This window comes from Erithacus rubecula (genome assembly GCF_903797595.1).
Source record: "Erithacus rubecula genome assembly, chromosome: 6".
Taxonomy (NCBI): Eukaryota; Metazoa; Chordata; class Aves; order Passeriformes; family Muscicapidae; genus Erithacus; species Erithacus rubecula.
Genome location: NC_136688.1, coordinates 9,860,817 through 9,879,870, shown reverse-complemented (window position 1 = coordinate 9,879,870; position 19,054 = coordinate 9,860,817). Strand labels below are relative to the sequence as shown.

The following is a 19,054-nucleotide window of genomic DNA, read 5'->3' as shown; positions in this document are numbered from 1 at the left end:
TCCGCACGGCCGCCTGCCCGGCGGTGGCGGTGCCACTGCACGGAGCGCCGCTTCCTCCTGCCCCGCTGCCGTGCCCGCGGCCCCGCCTGCACCGGGACTTTCTCCCGTGCCGCGGGGAGCCGGGCCCGGGGCCGGCGGAGAGTGGTGCCCTGCGGGCTGGGGCCGGCCCTGCGCCCGGGAGCGGGGCTCGTCCCCGCGTCTGGAACCCGCCCGGGGGCCGGGGAGCGGCCGGCGGAGTCCCGCTGTCCCGCACCCGGCCCGTGCCCGGTTGCCCCGGTGCCGTCACCGCCTGTGCTGGGGCACCGGAGCTCGGCCTCTGTGCCCTGCTTACAGCACGGCCTCTCCTCACGGCACAGCCCCTGCTCCCGGCTTTGGGGGCGCTGGCCGGGGTCCAGCCTGGCCTCTCCTCAGAATTCCCCATTCCCGAGCACCTGGGCTGTGCAGGTCCCCAGCCCCGGGGTTCCGGTTCCGGCGGGGATCGGCTGCCCCTGTGCTCCCCGTGGCTCCGGGAAGTGGTTCCCCCGGCTCTGCCGGCTCCCGCCCCGGCACGGAGCTGGATTTGGGCATTAGGGAAGCAGGATTCTCTGCACTAGGGGCTGCTCGGGTTTTTGGGGTGTGTAAAGTACAACCAGAGCCTTGTCTCGATCAAAGCCAAGAGTTATCTTGGAGTCTCTTTCTGAGCTTAATCCAGTTACCACCGTCCCTCTGTCGGGCCCAGGTGCTGCTTTATTCCTGTTGGTTCCCGAGGCCAGGAGCCCCATCCGGGAATGGAGAGGTGGTGATCGGCTGGGGTCCAAGGGGAGACCTTGAACTCCCCTGTGTGGGGCCTGTCTGGGATATTCCCACCTGTCGCTGTGCCCGTGTCTCCTAAAGCAGTGACAAGAGGCTGGCGCTGTCCCCTTGCTCGCTGTGGGGCCCGTTGGGACGTGGCCTCAATGGATGAGGCATTGTTCCTCCTGCTTTGCCCATAAAATGGGGCTAATCCCGTGTAAACCAGCAGGATGGGCTGGGGAAGGAGGATGGGATCCGTGTAAGCCCTGGGCAGGAGATAAGCACGGAGTGATTTCCAGCCTTCTGGCTGTCTGCAGTGGAATATTTCTCCATGTTATGTGTTGATCTTTCTGTGCATCTGCCTGAGAGAAAGGCAGGTGTGCAGGATGCCATACGTTGCTGTGCATTGTCCTTGGAATTAGAGCAGGAAAGTGACCCCGGGCTGCCCTGTTGGGGCAGGTGCTCCTGTTGGAGGCAGGGCAGTGACCAGTGGGGATCTCACACTGGCATTGCTCTGACCACAGTGCCAGTTTGGGAAAATTTTCCCTTTCTCTGGTGGATTTTGAAGTGTGAAGTGTTAGCTGGTTGTGCAAGGACAGAGGGAGCAGAAAATTCCTTGTTCCCTGGATGCCCCTCACTCACTCCAAGTGCCAGGCACTCAGGAATGGCTCTATGGAACCCTGGGATCTAAACAAGGTGGGAAACAGGTAAGGCACATCCCGTCTCCGTGCAGCCTGGGATCTGCCCTGTCTGGGAGTTGCTCACGTGGAAGGAATTGTTTGTGTGCTCGCTCTGCGCCATGGGAACTCGGCTGGGTCGGGGCAGGTCGGGAGCTGCGGATCCCGGAGAGTGACGCAGGTTTGGGATCCAGTACCCGGCAGGAAACCCCGTCCTGCCTGTGCCGTGGATCCCAGGGGTGGCAGGAGCAGCATGGTTGGTGCCGAGGTGCATTTCCTCCTTCCTGGACAGGAGCAGGGTGAGGAGATGAAGTGAGGGAGGAGGAAATGTTGGGAGCTGGAGACACGTGTGTCTCCGTCCCAGCAGAGGTGGAGAGGGCCTCTTGCTCCAGAAGGGACAAGCCATGGAGCACCTGGCTATGTGTGGGAAGGGGAGAGGGGCTAGAGCAGATGAGCAGAGTCTGGTGGGAAGCAGGAGCATGGGGCTGGCAGGGGAGTAAAAGGAGGAAATCAGTGTGGCTTTGCAGGGCCTTGACCCAAGAAGAGGAGACAAGGAGACACAGGCTTAAGTAAATGGAAGGTGGCAGCAGTCATGCTTGCACATATCCCAAGGGAGGGAATTTGGAATTAAAAGAAATGCCCAGAAATGGAGATGAAGGAAACAGGAGCAGCTCCCCTGTATGAGTGGAGGGAAACCCTGGAGAGTGGGGATGAGTGCTCCAGAGGTGGCTGAGCAGAGCAGAACTGGGAAAGTACTCCGAAAAGGAGGCACTGGGATGGGAAAACCAGGTGGAATTTCTGAGGGAGAGGGAAGGGGGAGTGAGCAGTGACACAGGCGCCAGGGGAGGAAGGAGCAGGGCAGGTCTGGAGGAGAGGAGGAGTTACTGGGCTGGAACTGGCAGAGGGAGAGGAATGGGAGACAAGAGCAGAGCCCATGTAGGCCACAGGTAAGCAAGATAAGTTGGGAACTCTTTGGGACAGGGCGATCTGTGAGTGGCCTTTGTGGATAGGGACAAGGTGGCCAGAGAGACAAAGGATTTGGGGCAAAGGTGGAGGGAAAGGAAGGGTCAGTTAACCAGAGGTGGGCAGGTTGTAGGGCTGTGAAGGGGATGGCTGGGAAAGAATATGTGTGTTTGGGAGAATTGGGGTCTGAATTTGTGTAGTCTGTGGGAATTTGGGGTGGATTTTCCTTGTTTTTCTCCTGGACTCCTTAAGGATTGCAGAGCAGAGCTCCCAGTGCACTCTGCTGCACTTTGACAGCTTCTGTCCCAGCCTCTGCAGCAGGGCTGGGGGGGTCCTGCGGGGTCTCAGCACGCCAGGGGGATCAGGCAGGCATTCCCTGGAGCAGTGTGGTGGCTCTGGGAGCCGGGATGGGCTCGGCAGCCTCCTGTTTGATGAGCTGTGGCGGTATTCCATGCACAGGCGGCTGGAGCAGGCATGCATGTGCATCACTTCTCGCTGGGATGTCACTAATGACAGCACTGGGGCTCTCCCCCTGCTCATGAGCCTGTCCCATGGGTACCTGATTCCATGGGGAGCTGGCTCTGGCACGCACAGCTCCGCCGGGATCACCCTGTGGAAGGGCTGGAGTGCCTGGATCTCTGTCTGGAAGGGCTGGAGCAGGAGACGCATGCCCATGGCGCCCTGCGAGGGCAGGGTGGGGATCTCCGGAGGAGGAATTATCAGGGAACAACTCCTTCTGCCTGGCAGCGTCTGTTTGAACCCGAGGTGTGGCCGTGCCTCCATGGCGGAGCGTTCAAAGGGCCGGGTGCTCGGGGAGCAGATTGCTCCTGCTAAAGCAATCAGCCCTGATGTCAGGCCAGGACTTCCGATAGCCCATCCCTGGAATTGCTGTTGGGCTCGGCTCTGTGGGGTGTTGGGCTCTTCCCCGAATAGGCTGAGCGGGGCTGGGAAGCTGCTGCTCTCCAGGGAACTCTGTCCCTGCTACAGAAAACAGCTTTCCCTGGTGTTACTGTTGGAGTTGCTCCGCTCAGGAGCTGCTGCCAGGTGAAACCTGCAGAGCATTGGCCCCAGGTTCGCTCTCACTCCCAGGGGCAGGGAAACCTTGGGGTGGGAAGCTGTAGCTTGGGTCCTGCAGAGGCCAGGTGGCGGGAGGGCTCCTGGGTGAGTCCACTGACGCCGTGAGCCGGGGCTGAGCGCACTCGATGGTAGCACATCCTTGTCATTAAAACCCTGCCTCTAATTGGGTGCTGCAGCTCTCCCAACCTTCACCCCACGTTTAGGGTCAGCGCTAGAGAGCTCCCTGCCCACCCCGAAGGAGAAACTGGGGAGGCAGAGAAAGCTGGAAGGGAGAAAGGAGCGAGCTGCAGGCTCTGCTTGGACCTGCAGCGCTGTGGAGGCAGCGTGGGGAGGATGGTGACAGACGGTGGCAGGGTGAGGAGTGCTGGCTGTAGCAGCAGGAACTGGTGGGGATATGATTGGATGATGGGCTTGTGGCTGCTTGGGCAGGGACAGCTTTCACTCTCCCAGGTTGCTCCAAGTCCCCATCAGCCTGGCCTTGGACACTTCCAGGAATGTGGCATCCACAGCTCCTCTGGGCAGCCTCTGAGGCCTCACCACCCTCACAGGGAAGAATTTGTTCCCAATATCCCTGAGCTCTGTCATTTCAAATCCCCTCCTCCTGGTTCTGGCGCTGTGGTTCCTGATGAATCCAGAGCTGCAAAGGCCACCTCTTATCATGGGATTGGTGTTTTCCATGGGTCTTTCCTGTCTCCTACCCTCCAGGGAAGGGGGTGAGATTCCTGGATGTTTTTTCCTCCTGTGGTACTCACCCTTCTGTTAAGTCCTGGAGCCTCTGCTCCGCCCCTGCTCCTCAGGGAGCCAGCACTCGCTGGTGCTGGGATTTGAGCTGGAGCTGCAGGAAGGTGTTCATCGTGTCCCTCCAGTCCTTCCAGGGCTCGGGGTGGGTTTCTCAGTGGTGGAGGGGGTGGCTTGGAGTTCCTGCAGCAGCCAGTGCCCCTGGGCTGGGACAGGAGACGCTGTGGCCAGGCTGCTGTGGCTAATGACAGCTGGCTCCATCCCTTCTCTTGCCATGCTAATTTCTGGTGTTGTTTTTTCCAGGTGAGCTGTGGTGCACCAGACCTCGAGTTTTAATGGTTTTATGTAGTTTTTTTTAAAAGATGGATGGATGGATGAATGAAGAAGGATTTTAACCAAAGAAGAGGGAGGGGAAAATGGAGCTGTTTGGAACAAACTGAAGTTTCCCCCAACAACGCCTGGGCCATGGGTGAGGCAGAACTGCTCAGCACACTTCCAGCGTTTGGTGTCTGCTGGGCGCTGTAAAGGTGCTCCCTGAACACCCCCTTCCCCTTCACCTGCTGGGAAATGGTTGCTGCAGAGAAGATTTAATGCAATTCCTGTCACTCCCCAACCGCCAAGTGGATACTGAGCCCATGGAAGGGCCTGGGGGGTCAGGAGAAAGGAGCAAGTAGGAAAACCCACAATCCGCCAGACCTTCCCCTCCGCCCCCCTCGAAAGAAAGGATTTACAGCTCAACCTTGCACCAGCTGTTCCTCGGCTTTAACAGACCAAGAGAGAAATAAATAAAATTAAACGGCCACCGCCAGCCAGCCCCAGATCCCGGTGAAATCAGGGAGAGTGTTTCAGTGACCCCTCCAGCAAGGGGAGGAGGAGGAGGCACAGCAGCTCTGTGAGGAAGCTGGGATTGCTTAGAGACCACCCCCTCCTCCCGTGCAGCACCAGGGGCTGTGGCACAGCAGAGGCGGATTAAAAAAGGAGAAGTGGCTTCCCTGAGGCTCCCGGGGTGGCTTTTTTGCAAGGAGTTTGCTGATCCTGTGCTCTTCTCGGGGTGCTGGCTGGGTGGGAAGCGCTCTGTCTGAGCCTGGGAATTCCCTCCCTTCAGACCCTGCCTGTTGGAGTCCTGTTCCCTGTGGGCTGCTGCCTGGACTGAGGCTTGGAAGGGCTCTCAGCATTCCCACTCCAACGGTTGTCCTAAACCCAAATCCCCTTCTCTGTTGTGAATTTTTAATGTTTTTAACCCTCCTTCCCTGTGCCCGTGAGCTCTCACGGGGCAGAGCTTAGGGCGGGCTCCTCTCCTGGGCCTCCTGCTCCAGACCCTTCTCCGGACTGTCCGCCCCGGGAGCAGGTGTGGGGGCAGGGTAGGGCTCAGCCCCTGTCCCCCTCCCCTTCTCATCCTGCTCTGAGTCCCCTGGGGCCTGGGCTATGCTGCGGGGCGGACCCCCCACCACAGCTCCAACATGCCAGCAGCCTCTGGAAAGAGATTCAAACCCAGCAAGTACGTCCCGGTCTCTGCTGCTGCCATCTTCCTAGTGGGAGCCACCACCCTCTTCTTCGCCTTCACGTGAGTCCCAGCTGCTTGGCCAGAGTGGGGAGGGCTGGCGAGGACGGGGGAGAGGAGCTGGGATTTCCTCCCAGAGGGAAGGGGGATATTGTGCTCTGGGTGCTGCAGCCACAGCAGGAGCCATTTCACTCCATGAGTTTTCCCAGGGGAGGCTGTATGCTGGTGGTCCTGGTGAGGCACCACTCAGCTCCAGGTCAGCCTGGGTGGGAACTGGTTTGTTACCTGTGGTGGAAAAATGCATGGATCACTTTCTCCTTTGGAGGTGGATTGGTGGGCTGGGGCAGGACACGTGTTATTTTTAGTTTCGTAATCGATTCGTGAGCCACAAAGGAAAGTTCAGGGAGGAGAACTCTGACCCCTGTGCAGTTCTGTCCCCTGCCCTGGGGCAAGAGGGTTCCCTGTCCCTGGAGAGGGAAATGGCCAGCAGGTCACTGGGCCTTGTGGGAGCCCACTGTGCTGGAAGATGGTGCCGGTGCTGGAGAGGCGTGGTGACATCCCTGGGAAGATCTGCTGCTCTTCCCTGCCTGGTGGACACGTGCCTCGGTGACGTGCCCAGGGGGGTGAAGGCGGGGGAGCAGAACCTTGAGGTGCTCAGGGAGCCTGGCAGAGAGTGGCTCAGCCAGCCTGGCACCAAATGTGTGGCTACCAAATCCCAGGGGCTGAGTGGGGATGTGCTTGGGGTCCTGGCAGTGTGCGGAAGCACGTACACCCTCTGCCTCAGGGGCCCTCTCCCACTCCCTGGGGGTTTCCTGCTGGGGCCACAGGATTCAGCTGGAGCTGTGGGATGGGTGCCATGGCTGCTGCCACTCCCTTGGAAGGAGCCATCGGTGGTGGGAAGGTCACTTTGGCAGCCACTGGGCAGGAACAGCGGAACTTGACGAGCAAAGAGGGGAGCGGGGGTGCAGCTGGCAGTGTCACTCAGCAGCGTGTGGCCGTCCCCTGCTGGGACACCACGCGGTCTCCAGGCTCGGGGTTTGGCTGCTCCAGGCTGCCTGTGGAAGTTGCTGCCTGTTGCTCCTGTGCCAGGGGGATGAAGGAGAAGCAGAGGGAGCAGGCGGTGCCCTCCGAGCTGTGTGTGCCACCCCGTGTGTGACCTTAGGGGACGGGCTGGCTCTGTTCTGGCACAGTGGCTGCCGGACAGCTGGACCTGCAGCCCATCCCAGGCACGGGTGCGAGCAGTGCCGGGAGCAGCCGCTTATCAGCGGGCGGTGAGAGGCAGCGCCGCAGCCGGCGCCTCGGAGCAGGTTTGGCCGGGGCAGGAACACCTGGGCAGGTCGCTGTAATTGGCAGGTCAGCAATGTTATTTATCCTACTTCAGAGCATCCCATTAAACCCCGGGCACAGCGTTCACAACGGGGCTTGGCTGAGGGAGCTGCGCTGCTCCGCGGGATGGCTCCTTGGGACAGCGCCCACCAGGTGCTGGAGTGGGTTGGCAGGGATGTGGGGCTTGAGATTGCCTCCTGCGTGGTCCTGAAGGGCCACTATGCCCCTTTCCTGCCTGGTTCAGCAGCAGACTGCCTGCTGACACCCCTTCCTGCTGTCAGCATCCAACCTAAGGGAAGTGCAGTGGAAGCTTGTGGGAGTGGGCCATGGAGGCCTCCCCCAAGTAGGGAGCAGCCAGGGGTCAGCACGGCTCTTCAGGCTCCAGTTGTGTTGCTTCCAGCCTGTCCACTGGATGCCTTTCAGTCCATCCAGGATTTGTATCTCTGGGCCAAAACTCTCTTTAATTGATTAGTTTAATTAGGAGCTGCTGCTGGGCACGTGGCTGTGGAAATTAGGCTGGTTGCACTGCAGGGAGGGGCAGCAGGAGAGGGGATGTTACTGCCTCCCCCTGGGATGAGTGGGGGTCCCAGGCTTGCTGGGCTCTCAGCTGCTGATTTAGGCTGGAAATTCCCTCTTGGAGTCCATTTGTCCATTCCTGCATCTCCCCACTGGCTGGTCCCAGCTCCTAGTGCAGTTGGCTCTCCCCTCCTGGGGCTGGCAGTGCCACTGGGACACGCTGTCATGCCTGCTCCCAGTCAGATCCAAACTCGTGTGAGGGATGTGGTTTGTGCCAAGGCCTCTGGAGAGCTGGAGAGCCCGTGGGTCAGAGTCCTGGGAAGTAAGCAGGGAGGGAAGGCTGTGCCTGGGAGAGTGCAGGGGGTGAGTGGCTGGGGAGGGAGGGGGACACCAGCAGGGAGGGACAGGCTTCTAGGGGCATGACTGGTAGCAGAAATCCCGTCTGCATCCCGGTGTGACTCATGGTGCCCGAGGTTCCCCCAAGTCCCTCATGTGCTGCCAGGGACAAGTCCCAGCAGCTCCTGTGGCCGTGAGCGTGTTGCATCCCGATCCCGAGGGGGAGCCCGCTGGGTGCTGCGGGACCTGCGCGGCCGGCTGTGATGGTGAGGAGCCTCCCTCCTGCTCCTGCTCCTGCTCCTGCTCCTGCTCCTGCTCCTGCTCCAGCTCCTGCTCCTGCTCCTGCTCCTGCTCCTGCTCCAGCTCCTGCTCCTGCTCCAGCTCCTGCTCCTGCTCCTGCTCCTGCTCTTCCTGCCCTGTGTGCCCCTGGGTCGAGGCAGTCCAGTTCCTTCAGTTCAGGAGAGCAAAAGGCAGGAACACATCACTCTCCTGATAAGGAGGTTCCCTCAGGGATGGGCAGCACCTTTGCTCCCTGAAGAGTACCCTGATCCCTCCAACGGGTGGGGATGGTTCCAGGAGGTGACTCCCTGACTTTGGGGTCACCAGCATGGTTCCACTGGGAAGTCTGGCTCCCTGGAGATACCCATCTCCCTCCCTCCCTCCCTCCCTCCCTCCCTCCCTCCCTCCCTCCCTCCCTCCCTCCCTCCCTCCCCTCCCTCCCTCCCTCCCTCCCTCCCTCCCTCCCTCCCTCCCTCCTCCCTCCCTCCCTCCCTCCCTCCCTCCCTCCCACAGCACTAGGGTCCCTGGGTGGGAGTAAGCCAGGAAGGCAGCAGGTCCTGGTGTTCCCTAGGGAGGGTGTTGTGTTTGCCCTGGCCTGTGAATCCCATCCAGGGGGTCTTGTCAATGTGTCTGAGCCCAAGGGACTGCTGGGCACTGTCCTGCCCCAGGAGCTCTGTGTCCCTCCAGGAAGGGCTGACTGCTGTGACAAGACAAAGATGTTCCCTTCCCTTGGTCCTTCCCTCTCTGCCTGCCCCAGAGCTTTCCAAGGCAGCTGGATCCTTCCCTGCCTCCCTGGGCTCTGTCTCTCAGGATGCAGGCTGTGTGCTTGGCTCAGCCTGGCTGTTGGCTGTTCCCTGTGTGGGATGGCTGCCCGGGCATGGGTCTTCCTGGCTCCTCTCCATCTCTTTCAAGCAAAGGTTTGGGCTGGGATTTCCTTTCCTGGAAAGAGGAGCTCCTTCCACAGGGTTTCTGGAGGGGCATTTCCTGCTCTTAGGGCTCCTCTGAGCCCCGTGGCCCTCTCTGTCCAGTGGAGAGCAGAGCCAGGGAGGCTTCTCTCAAGTGGAGTAGGAGTTCAGCTCAGGGGTGTGGGGTCCCTCACTCTCTACAGCCCCCTCACAGAAGGGTGTGGCCAGGTGAGGTTGGGCTCTTCTCCCAAGGAACAAGTGATGGTACAAGAGGAAGCGGCCTCAGGTGGTGCCAGAAGAGGTTTAGTTTGGACATTAAGAAAAATTTCCTCATGGAAAGGGTTTTTCAGCCCAGAGCAGTGGTGGAGTCACCAAAAAACAAACATGTGGCTGTGACACCTGGGGACATGGCTCAGTGGTGGCCCTGACAGTGCTGGGGAAGCAGTTGGAATTGGTGATCTTGGAGAGCTTTTCCAACCTGAACAATTCCATGATTCTATGATTCTGTGATTCTTCCTTTGCTCGGGCTGTGGCCTGGCGCTGTCACGTAGGTCCTGTGCCTCCAGCACTGCTCTCCAAGGGTTCTGGGGCACAGATTGGAGAGGAGGACTTCTCTCCAGCCCGTCCCAGCCGCAGAGAATCCTCCTGGCTGGCTTCCAGCAGAGGTGGCAGGGCCGGCATGGCCAGTGCCACTGGAGGAGCCGCTCCCCAGCCCGGGGCAGAGCTGGGGGGCTGGGCTGGGATATGCCATCCCAGGAGGTGCCAGTGCCATCCCGGGAGGTGCCAGTGCCATCCCGGGAGGTGCCAGTGTCATCCCGGGAGGTGCCATTGCTATCCCGGGAGATGCCAGGTTGATGCCCAGGGCAGCTCCTCAGGAACGTGGGGGGAAGAGGCTTTGGGGAATGTGGAGAAGGAGAAGGAGAAACTTGGTGTGGTGTCTGGGGCCTGGAGGGGTCAGAGAGGAGGATGAGGAGGAGGAGGAGGATAAAGAAGAGGAGTGTGCTTGGTGGCTTGGGCATGCTGTGCTTCTTGCCAGGGATGTGCTGCAAACAAAAGTCTGCCCTCCTGCTCTCATCCCTGTGCCAGGATGGGGACAGCCTCAGCCTTGGCCTGTGAGAGCGGGTCCCACTGATGATTCCCACCCTCCCTCCCTGGGCACAGAACAGTGCCCAGAGCTGGGAGAGCCCTGCCCACCTCACCCTCTGTGCTGCCGGGTGTGTGCCAGAAGGGTGTTCCCGCTTCTCTTGCCCCGCCCAGGGCATTTTTCCTGGCACAGCTGCTGCTCCTCACCTGGGGGTGCTTCCCTGCCCTCCTCAGAGCCCTGCACCGAGGGCTCATTCCCTGCTAGAGCCTTGCCATGGCTCTCGGAGCTGCTGTGACAAGGATGGAGCTGCCTCATCCTGCGGTGGGACCCGTCCCCGTGGGTGGTGGTGGAGGAGGGGACAGGGCCAGCGCCTGCCCCTTCACCCCAGCCTGTGGGGATTACAGCTCTGGCACCATATGTCACCCTGCCCTCCCAGCCCCGCGCTGCTCCGGCCACCTAAATCCATCGGCACTTAGCCCGGTGGGGGAAGAGAGGGACAGATGCTGCCCTAGATCTGTGGGATTAAATCCCAGCAGCAAAGCAGATTAGGGAATTACGCTGGCGCCTGCAAGGGGGAAGCCCGCTGTCCCGAGCCCGCCCGCTGGGGCAGGAGGGAGCAGGGTGATTCCCTCCCTGCACTCCTACGGGCCTCTTGGAGGAGCTGGCTGCTGGCTGGGGTTCCCGTGTCCTGCTGGAGCTATTTCTGGGATGTGAGGAACACGAGTGGCTCTGGAGGCACCGCAGCTGGTCTGGTTTCATGTCGCCTCATGGGTCCCCTCTGCCCCTGAGCAGCTGGTGGGACACGGGGACAACAGTGTCCAGGTGCTTTCTGGCAGGTCCTCTGGGTGCCCCCCATTCCATCAGTGTGGTTTTCCCTGTTCCCCACACTGCTCTGTGGGACCCTCCAGTGGGGTCCCTAAGGGGAATTTTGCTCCTGGTGGATGCCTGGAGCACATCCCACTGTGACCCCCAGGTGCTCCCCAGGCCAGGGTCAGGCTGTGCTGTAGGAGTGGCTCCAGTTTGGGTGTGGGATGCGCTGCTGGGAGCCCCTGGGACAGTGGGAGGCAGTGGGAGTGACACAAGCGAGGGGTCCGAGGGTCCCACGGCTGCTGTGTCCGCAGGTGCCCAGGGCTCAGTCTCTACGTGTCCCCAATCATCCCTGCCTACAATGCCGTCGTCTTCCTCTTTGTGCTGGCCAACTTCAGCATGGCCACCTTCATGGACCCGGGCATATTCCCCCGAGGTGAGTCTGGCTCTGTCTGAGAAGAGCTGCCTCCTTGCACCCTTCCTCTGAGGTAAAGGGGATTTCTGGGTCCCAAAAGGCTGGTGAGGAGTCTTCCTCCCGGGCTCAGCACCCCATGTTGGGTCCCTGGGGTGCAGGCAGTGTCAGGATTCCGGGGCAGGGCCTGGGGAAGCCCCCCACCCACAGCCTGTGTTTGGGAATCCCTGGCTGTCCCTGTGCTGGGTGACAGAAAGGTGATGCTGGGGTGTCCCCACCAGCTGAGGAGGACGAGGACAAGGAGGACGATTTCCGGGCCCCGCTGTACAAGACGGTGGAGATCAAGGGCATCCAGGTGCGCATGAAGTGGTGCGCGACCTGCCGCTTCTACCGCCCGCCGCGCTGCTCCCACTGCAGCGTCTGCGACAACTGCGTGGAGGTGAGGAGCTGCCGGGGCCTCCTCCAGCCCCCTGCGGGGCAGGGAGCCCCAGGAGCACCCCCTCACCCCGCCCCATCCCGGCAGGAGTTCGACCACCACTGCCCCTGGGTCAACAACTGCATCGGGCGGCGCAACTACCGCTACTTCTTCCTCTTCCTGCTGTCGCTCACCACGCACATCATGGGCGTCTTCGGCTTCGGGCTGCTCTACGTGCTGTACCAGGTGGAGGAGCTCTCCGGTGTCCGCATGGCCGTCACGTATCCTCCTGGGCAGCGGGAATGGGCAGCGGGCGGTGGGCTCTGGGGGCGGCGTGGTGCCCAGCGGGGCTGTGGCTGCTCCTTAGCTGCCCGTGGCAGGATGGTGGTGATGTGCGTGGCTGGGCTCTTCTTCATTCCCGTCGCTGGGCTGACGGGCTTCCACGTGGTGCTCGTGGCCAGGGGCCGCACTACCAATGAACAGGTACGTCCAGGGCACTGCCAGCCTGACCAGGCCACCTAGAGATTTTGGGGTTTCCCAGCAGAGGATGGGTGTGGAAAGGCTGGATTAGAGCTGGGGAAGGCCCTTAAACTGGGGAGGTAAAGCACAGGGTGATTGAGGGGCAGCTGCATCCATGGGGATGCAGTCAGAGGATGGAGCTAGGGAGGCACTTCTGGGCCCCAGGAGGTGAAATTGAGGAGACCCTGCTCCCCCAAGGGTAGCTGAGCACTGAAACAGACTAGCAAAGGGAGCAGGATCTCTGTCTCCATCCTGGGGGGATGTCCTGAGGGAGTTGGCATGGCTGGCTGTGACAGTCCTTTGTCCTGCAGGTAACGGGCAAGTTCCGCGGTGGTGTCAACCCCTTCACCAATGGTTGCTGTAAGAATGTCAGCCGGGTGCTCTGCAGCTCCCCAGCCCCCAGGTGAGCCTGGCCTCTGCATCCCTGGAAAAACTGCTGCATCCCAGGCTTCCAGGCCGTGACCTTCCTCCCATCCCCTCCGTAGGTACCTCGGGCGCCCGAAGGCCGAGCAGACGGTGCTGGTGAGACCCCCGTTCCTGCGGCCCGAGGTGTCGGACGGTCAGATCACTGTCAAGATCATGGACAATGGTATCCAGACAGAGCTGAAAAGGACGAAGGTGAGGAAGGTGGGGACCAGCGCTGCCTGCGCTGGGGCCCTCCATGGAGCCCAGGGGTGCAAGCCTGCATCCGTGAGTAGAGAACCGAGTGAGCCTGGTCACGTTCCCTGTTCCCCTCCATGTCGTCTTGTTCTATGTCCCTGCGGGATGGGAACCGTCCCCCTCCCATGTGGCAGTGACCACATGAGGCTTTGCCCCCTCCATTGCCCTTACTGGTCCCATCCTTCCCCACACAGCACTCTCTGGAGGTTCCCCATCCTTGGCACTTCCAGCACCCACCTGGGGCACGCGCCACCCCCTGTTCTCTGGATGGCCTGGGAGGCAGTGGGAGCCCCCAGCGCTGCTGTCTGTGCCCTGCCAGCCCGGGGGGGCCGAGGCTGAGGCCCCTCCTGACCCCGCCTGCACTTTGTCTCTGCAGTCCAAGGGGAGCCTGGAGGTGACAGAGAGCCAGTCTGCTGACGCCGAGCCGCCACCCCCACCTAAGCCCGACCTCAGCCGCTACACGGGCCTGAGGACACACTTAACCCTGGCCACCACTGAGGGTAAGGAGGGCACCAGGGCCCTGGCAGCCGCTGGGAGGGGAGCCCAGGGCTGCACCAGGCAGGCCAGGAGCCAGGGCCGTAGGGCAGACCCGGAGCACATCAGCATTCCTGGGCCGGTGTATGTGGCCCCTTGCCCTTGGAGAAGCCTGCGGGAAGCTCACAGCCAGCATGGCGCTGTCCGGAGCTGCCAGGAGCTGTGCCTTGCAGCCGCCGCGCTGCCAGGATGGAGGAGGAGAAGTGGTGGCGGGCCTGGCTCAGCGGCACAGAGCGTCTGTGGCCAGCTCCATGTGGGCCTGGCCAGAGGTGGGATGTGATGGGCAGAGCCTGTGGCAGCTGCTTCCCGCAGCAGCTGGAGACCCCGCAGCTCTCCCGGGCCTGGCTGGGCTCTGCTGCCCGCCCTGCTGCCCGCTGAGGGCTGTGCTGTGTGTGTGTCCCACCGAGCGCCCTGGCACCCCCGTGCCGTGCACCCCCAGGGTGTCACCCAGCCGGGGCTGCCGCAGGGGCACGGAAGTGCCAGTCCCACACGTGTGGCTGTGGGGACAACCCTTCCTCCCGATCTGTCTCTCCCACCCCGCTGCACCCCCCCTCCAGCCCGTCCCTGCCCTCGGTGTGTCCGCCCCAGGCTCCGAGTCGGTTCTCGGGCAGGGAGGGTGGGGCTCGGCGCGTTCCTTGCCCGCAGCTGTCCTGAGCGTGCCTCTCTCTCCCGGCGCAGACAGCAGCTTGCTAGGCAAGGACAGCCCCCCAACTCCCACCATGTACAAGTACCGGCCCGGTTACAGCAGCAGCAGCAGCTCGGCGGCCCTGCCCCACTCCACCAGCGCCAAGGTAAGGCTGAGCCCGATGCAGGGAACCAGCCCCGAGGGGATGCCACCCCATTCCTGGTTTAGGGTGCGCACTGGGAGCTCCACAGGGGCCCCATGGTCATTCTGTGGGTAACTGCTGCCCTTCTGCCCCTCAGCTGAGCCGAGTGAACAGCCTGAAGGAGCCCAACTCCATCTGTGACAGCGGCCAAAAGCCCAGCTACCGCTCGGAGCCAAGCCTGGAACCCGAGAGCTTCCGCTCGCCCACCTTCGGCAAGAGCTTCCACTTTGACCCTCTCTCCAGTGGCTCCCGCTCCTCCAGCCTCAAGTCGGCCCAGGGCACGGGCTTTGAGACAGGCCACCTGCAGTCCATCCGCTCGGAGGGCACCACCTCCACCTCCTACAAGAGCCTGGTGAACCAGACGCGCAACGGCAGCCTCTCGTACGACAGCCTGCTCACGCCCTCCGACAGCCCCGACTTCGAGTCGGTGCAGGCGGGCCCGGAGCCCGAGCCTCCGGTGGGCTACACCTCGCCCTTCCTGTCGGCCCGCATCGCCCAGCAGCGAGAGACCGACCTGCACGGCCGCTTCGCCAGCGCCGCCTCCCCCAAGCACGCGGCGCCGCGCGAGCCCTCGCCCGTGCGCTACGACAATCTCTCCCGCCACATCGTGGCCTCCATCCAGGAGCGGGAGAAGCTGCTGCAGCAGCCGCAGGCCCCGGGCCGGGAGGAGGACGCGGGGCTGGCAGACTCGGGCATCCAGTCGACGCCGGGCTCCAGCAACGCCCCCCGCACCAGCTCCTCCTCGGACGATTCGAAGCGCTCGCCCCTGGGCAAGAACCCGCTCACCCGCCCGGCCCTGCCCCGCTTCGGCAAGCCCGAGCCCCCCCCCGGCGCTGCGGGTGCGCTCGCTGGGCTCCCCCGACCAGCCCGCCGCCCCCCACCTGGGCAAATCCGTGTCTTACAGCAGCCAAAAAACAACCTCTCAGGCCGGTGGCCCCGAGACCGAGGAGGTGGCCTTGCAGCCCTTACTGGCGCCAAAGTGAGTGCTGTGATGGCTCGGGGTGTCTGTGGCCTGTGGGGGGACCCTCACCCAGTATCCCTGGGGCACCTGATCCTGGGGAGAGATGTTGGGAAATCTTCCTGCTCCTCCCAGAACCGAGCTGATGTTCTTACATCACCCCCGTGGGCCCCTCAGAATCAGGAGCGGGTGCTAGTGGTCCCTGGGGAGGGCATGGTTGTGCTGCTGACCTGTCCCTGCTCCTGACCCCGTGTCCGTGCTTCCTTCCCACAGGGATGAGGTGCAGATGAGAACAGCCTACAGCAAGTCCAACGGGCAGCCCAAGAGCCTGGGCTCGGCCCCGCCGGGCCCGGGGTCGGTGCCCCTCAGCAGCCCCACCCGCGGAGGTGTCAAGAAAGTCTCGGGCGTGGGGGGCACCACCTACGAGATCTCTGTATGAGGGGCAGAGCCGCCGCCCCCTCCCCTCCTCCCCGGCGGCCCCCAGGGACCCGCCTCTGCCAGACACTTGTGGACTCCCGGGAGAGCCGGGCAGGGCCCCCCTGCTCCTCCCTGTGCCCCCCAGGCACCCGCGGGGGGCTCGGGGAGGGCTGGGGGGGGCCACAGCCCTGGCACTGCCTCGGCTGCGCCAGCCACTCGTGGGCCTTGTGCAATCACCCGCTCGCCTGGCGTGGTAGGAACGGATTGTTTTTAAACCAGAATACTTTTTTTTATTATTATTGTTACGGATTCTATTTTTTTTCTCTTTCCGAGTTACCAGGTGTGTGTATATATAAATATCTATATATATAAATATAAATATTAAAAAGAAAAGAAGCAGAAATTATATATCTTACCCAGAGAGAGGAAGAAACCACCCTGCTCAGGGCCTGGGCACCCCCACCTTGTCCCTGTCCCCAAAGGAGGGGACGTGGGGCTGCTTCCTGCACCCATGGAAGGAGCTGTGGTAGGTGCTGGGTGTCACTGTTCCCTTCCTGAAGGGGCCAGGGGGTGCCGGGTACCCATCCTTGGACACTCCCCTCCCTGCTCTGTGGTGTCTGCAGCCTCCAGCCCCGTGGGGGGCCCAGGGTGGGGGCAGCACCCCCACAACCCCAGCCCGAGCTGGCGCAGAGGCCCCAGCGTCCCACACCCGCAGTTTTTGCTCTTTGTTCTCTTTCCCCAGGGGCTGTGGTCGGGGGATTGTTGGTTTTGTTGCCTTTTTTAATTTCTGTTAATGATTCCGAGGAGGTTTCTCGCTGTCGCAGGGGTGTTTTTATTTCCGCTCGCTCGGGGAAGAGGCAGGTGCATCCCCGGAAAGCAATATTTTCTCATCACATGCCAAAAAAGCGCAGCCAAGGAGCCCCGTGCTCCCCGTCCCCAAAGCCCTGCCGGCACTACTGGACTCTTTCTCTACGGCAATAGCTCCCGTGGCCCCGCACAGCCACGCCAGGGTTTTTTATTATTATCAGCCATTTTAAAAACAAGGAATAAAAGGATATTTAATGAGCCACCCCAGGGCCGTGCGTGTGCTTTGTTTGGCGTCCAGGGATGGAGAAGCTCCTCCAGGGCTTCTGATCCTCAGGGTCTCGGCCTTCCCCCCTGATCCCAAGGGAGAGAGAGAAGGGGCTCTGGTAGGAGCTGAGCCTGACCCAGTTTTGGGGAGGCACCACTTTGAGCTGCGTTTGGCAAACTTTGCTCCCACAAAAGGTAAGGATTTTCCGGGCATGGGAAAAGTGGCTCCAGGGAAGGTTTTGTGGGTGCTGGTGAGGTTTGAGATCCAAAGGAGGGCACCCTGCACGCTCCAGGGGCACCTTGGTTTGGGCTCCTCCGTGACAGCCAAGGGTCACGGCAGCCACAGCCACCAGCCCCTCCTCAGAGCAGGCTTTAAAAGGTCACTAAAAAAGAGGCTTTGATGCTCCAGGTTCTTCAGGTACAGAAGCCTGAGGTCAGCATCCACAGAGTTCGTGCCCCTGGTCCTGGGGGGGCTGCAGGGGTGTCCTCTTAGCCAGGGGCACAGGCCAGCCCCAGTGTCCCTGGGGTCAGCTGGGGCTGTTCCCACGGGATCCCTGGGGTGTCACCGGCGTGGCCTCACCGTAAGCTGCTGCTGGCCTGGGAGCTGCCCACCCCCGGGTGCTCTGGGCTGTGCCGGTTCTGCAGAGGAAAGACAGAGCCTGTGAGAGCTGCTAGGCAGCAGCAGCCCCCTGGGGATGGTCACTCACAGAGCCCCTCAGGGTCCACGGGCTCAGCACTGGACTCTAGCCTTGCTGCTCACCTTCTTTTTCTTCTTCTCTTTCTTCTTTCTCTTCCGCTCCGGATCTTCCTCTTTTTTCTTCTTTTCTTCTTGTGGTCGGAGTCCGAGGGGGTTTCTGCAGAAGCGGAAGCACCGGATGAGCCGCTGCTCTGCCGGTGCTGAAGGGGAGAAGGGAGGCTGTGACAGCCCTTACCTGGGGGGACGGGGTCCTGCGTGCGGCTCTGTTTGTGCTTGTGCTTGTTCTTCTTCTTAGGCGGCTGGATGTGCATCAGCCGGCACTGCTCGGGCAGCTGTGGAGAAAAGGGGCTGGTCAGGCCGTGCCGGGCCCCTCCCCCTGCCCCGGCTCCAGGCCCCGGGGCTCACCGGGCCGGCGTGCAGGCGGAAGCCAGTCAGCATGGCACCCGTGAGCGGGGTGAAGGAGCTGCCACAGATGGGCGGCTTCTCGATCAGCGAGCGCAGGCTGCTGCTGTCGTGGGAGCCGGGCAGGTCGATCATGCCGGGCAGGTCGGGGAGGAAGTTGCTGAGCTTCTCCTTCACCTTCTTCCCGCAGAACTTGTTGTAGGCGTGCTCCAGGTTATAGTGTGTGATCAGGTTGGTGCTGCCCGTCAGCTCCGTAGTACCTGTGTAGCCGCGGGAGGAGATGGGGAGGAGGAAAGGCCCCGACGACACCCCAGGCCCCCGCACTCCCCAGCACCGAGATCCCCGGGGCTTCTCCTCAGCCGTGCCCAAGCTCTGGAACCCCCAGCACGGGGATCCCAGGCCCTCTCCCCAGCCGCGCCCAGGCCCCGGGACCCCTGCACCCTCCCAGCACCGGGATCCCGGGCCCACTCCCCAGCCGTGCCCAGGCCCCCTGCACCCTCCCAGCACCGGGATCCCGGGCCCACTCCCCAGCCGTGCCCAGGCCCCGGGACCCACTACACCCTCCCAGCACCGGGATTCCCGGGCCGGGGTCCCCCCGCCGCCCACTTCCCCAGCGGACCGCGCGTAGCGTGACCCCGCCCCCAAAGCTCATTGGCTCCTGGAGCTGTCAGTTCCACCCGAGGCCGCTGCTCGCCGCGCTGATTGGTCGATCGCGGCACCCGCCCCGCCCCGCGGCCCGCCCGCACCTGGTAGCTCCCGCAGCAGGTAGAAGGGGCCGGCTGCGGCCTTGCGGGCCGCGTCCTCGCCCGGCGGCGGCGCGGTGGCCGAAGCAGCGGGCGGCGGTGCGGCCCCGGCGCCGGGCGCCTTGGCGGGCCCGAATCCGAGCGCGGCAGCGGCGGCAGGCGGCGGCTCGGCCGCGCCGAACAGCGCCGGGAAGTTCTCCATGTTCCCGGCGTGCCCCGCGCGGGGCCGCCCCGCCCCGCCATTGGCCGAGCACCGCCCCTGCACCGCCCCTGCCCTCCGTGCTAAGGGAGACTTGTCCCGGCTTTCTGATTGGCTGCTTCTCTCTCTCCTCTCATTGGCCCGCAGGCGCAGGGAGGGCCCGCCTCGCCGCTCGCCATTGGTCGGTGGGGAAAGCTCCGCCCCCAGGGCAGTGAGCGGG

The 19,054-nt window shown here is 62.6% G+C and overlaps 2 protein-coding genes across 2 annotated transcripts; one reads left to right on the top strand and one right to left on the bottom strand.

Annotated features, from left to right (window-relative positions):
- The first annotated feature begins 4,529 nt into the window (after positions 1 to 4,529).
- Positions 4,530 to 16,791, top strand: ZDHHC5 (zDHHC palmitoyltransferase 5). Its single transcript, XM_079308761.1, is given in 12 exon segments — positions 4,530 to 5,790; positions 11,295 to 11,416; positions 11,674 to 11,831; positions 11,916 to 12,088; positions 12,188 to 12,290; positions 12,638 to 12,729; positions 12,812 to 12,944; positions 13,363 to 13,486; positions 14,199 to 14,311; positions 14,445 to 15,167; positions 15,169 to 15,326; positions 15,579 to 16,791. Coding segments are annotated over 12 exon segments (2,169 nt in total). The 5' UTR covers positions 4,530 to 5,686; the 3' UTR covers positions 15,745 to 16,791.
- MED19 (mediator complex subunit 19) lies at positions 16,700 to 18,997 on the bottom strand. Its single transcript, XM_079308773.1, is given in 6 exon segments — positions 16,700 to 17,432; positions 17,554 to 17,618; positions 17,621 to 17,647; positions 17,726 to 17,822; positions 17,896 to 18,152; positions 18,639 to 18,997. Coding segments are annotated over 6 exon segments (708 nt in total). The 5' UTR covers positions 18,838 to 18,997; the 3' UTR covers positions 16,700 to 17,369.
- Between the last annotated feature and the right edge of the window lie 57 nt (positions 18,998 to 19,054).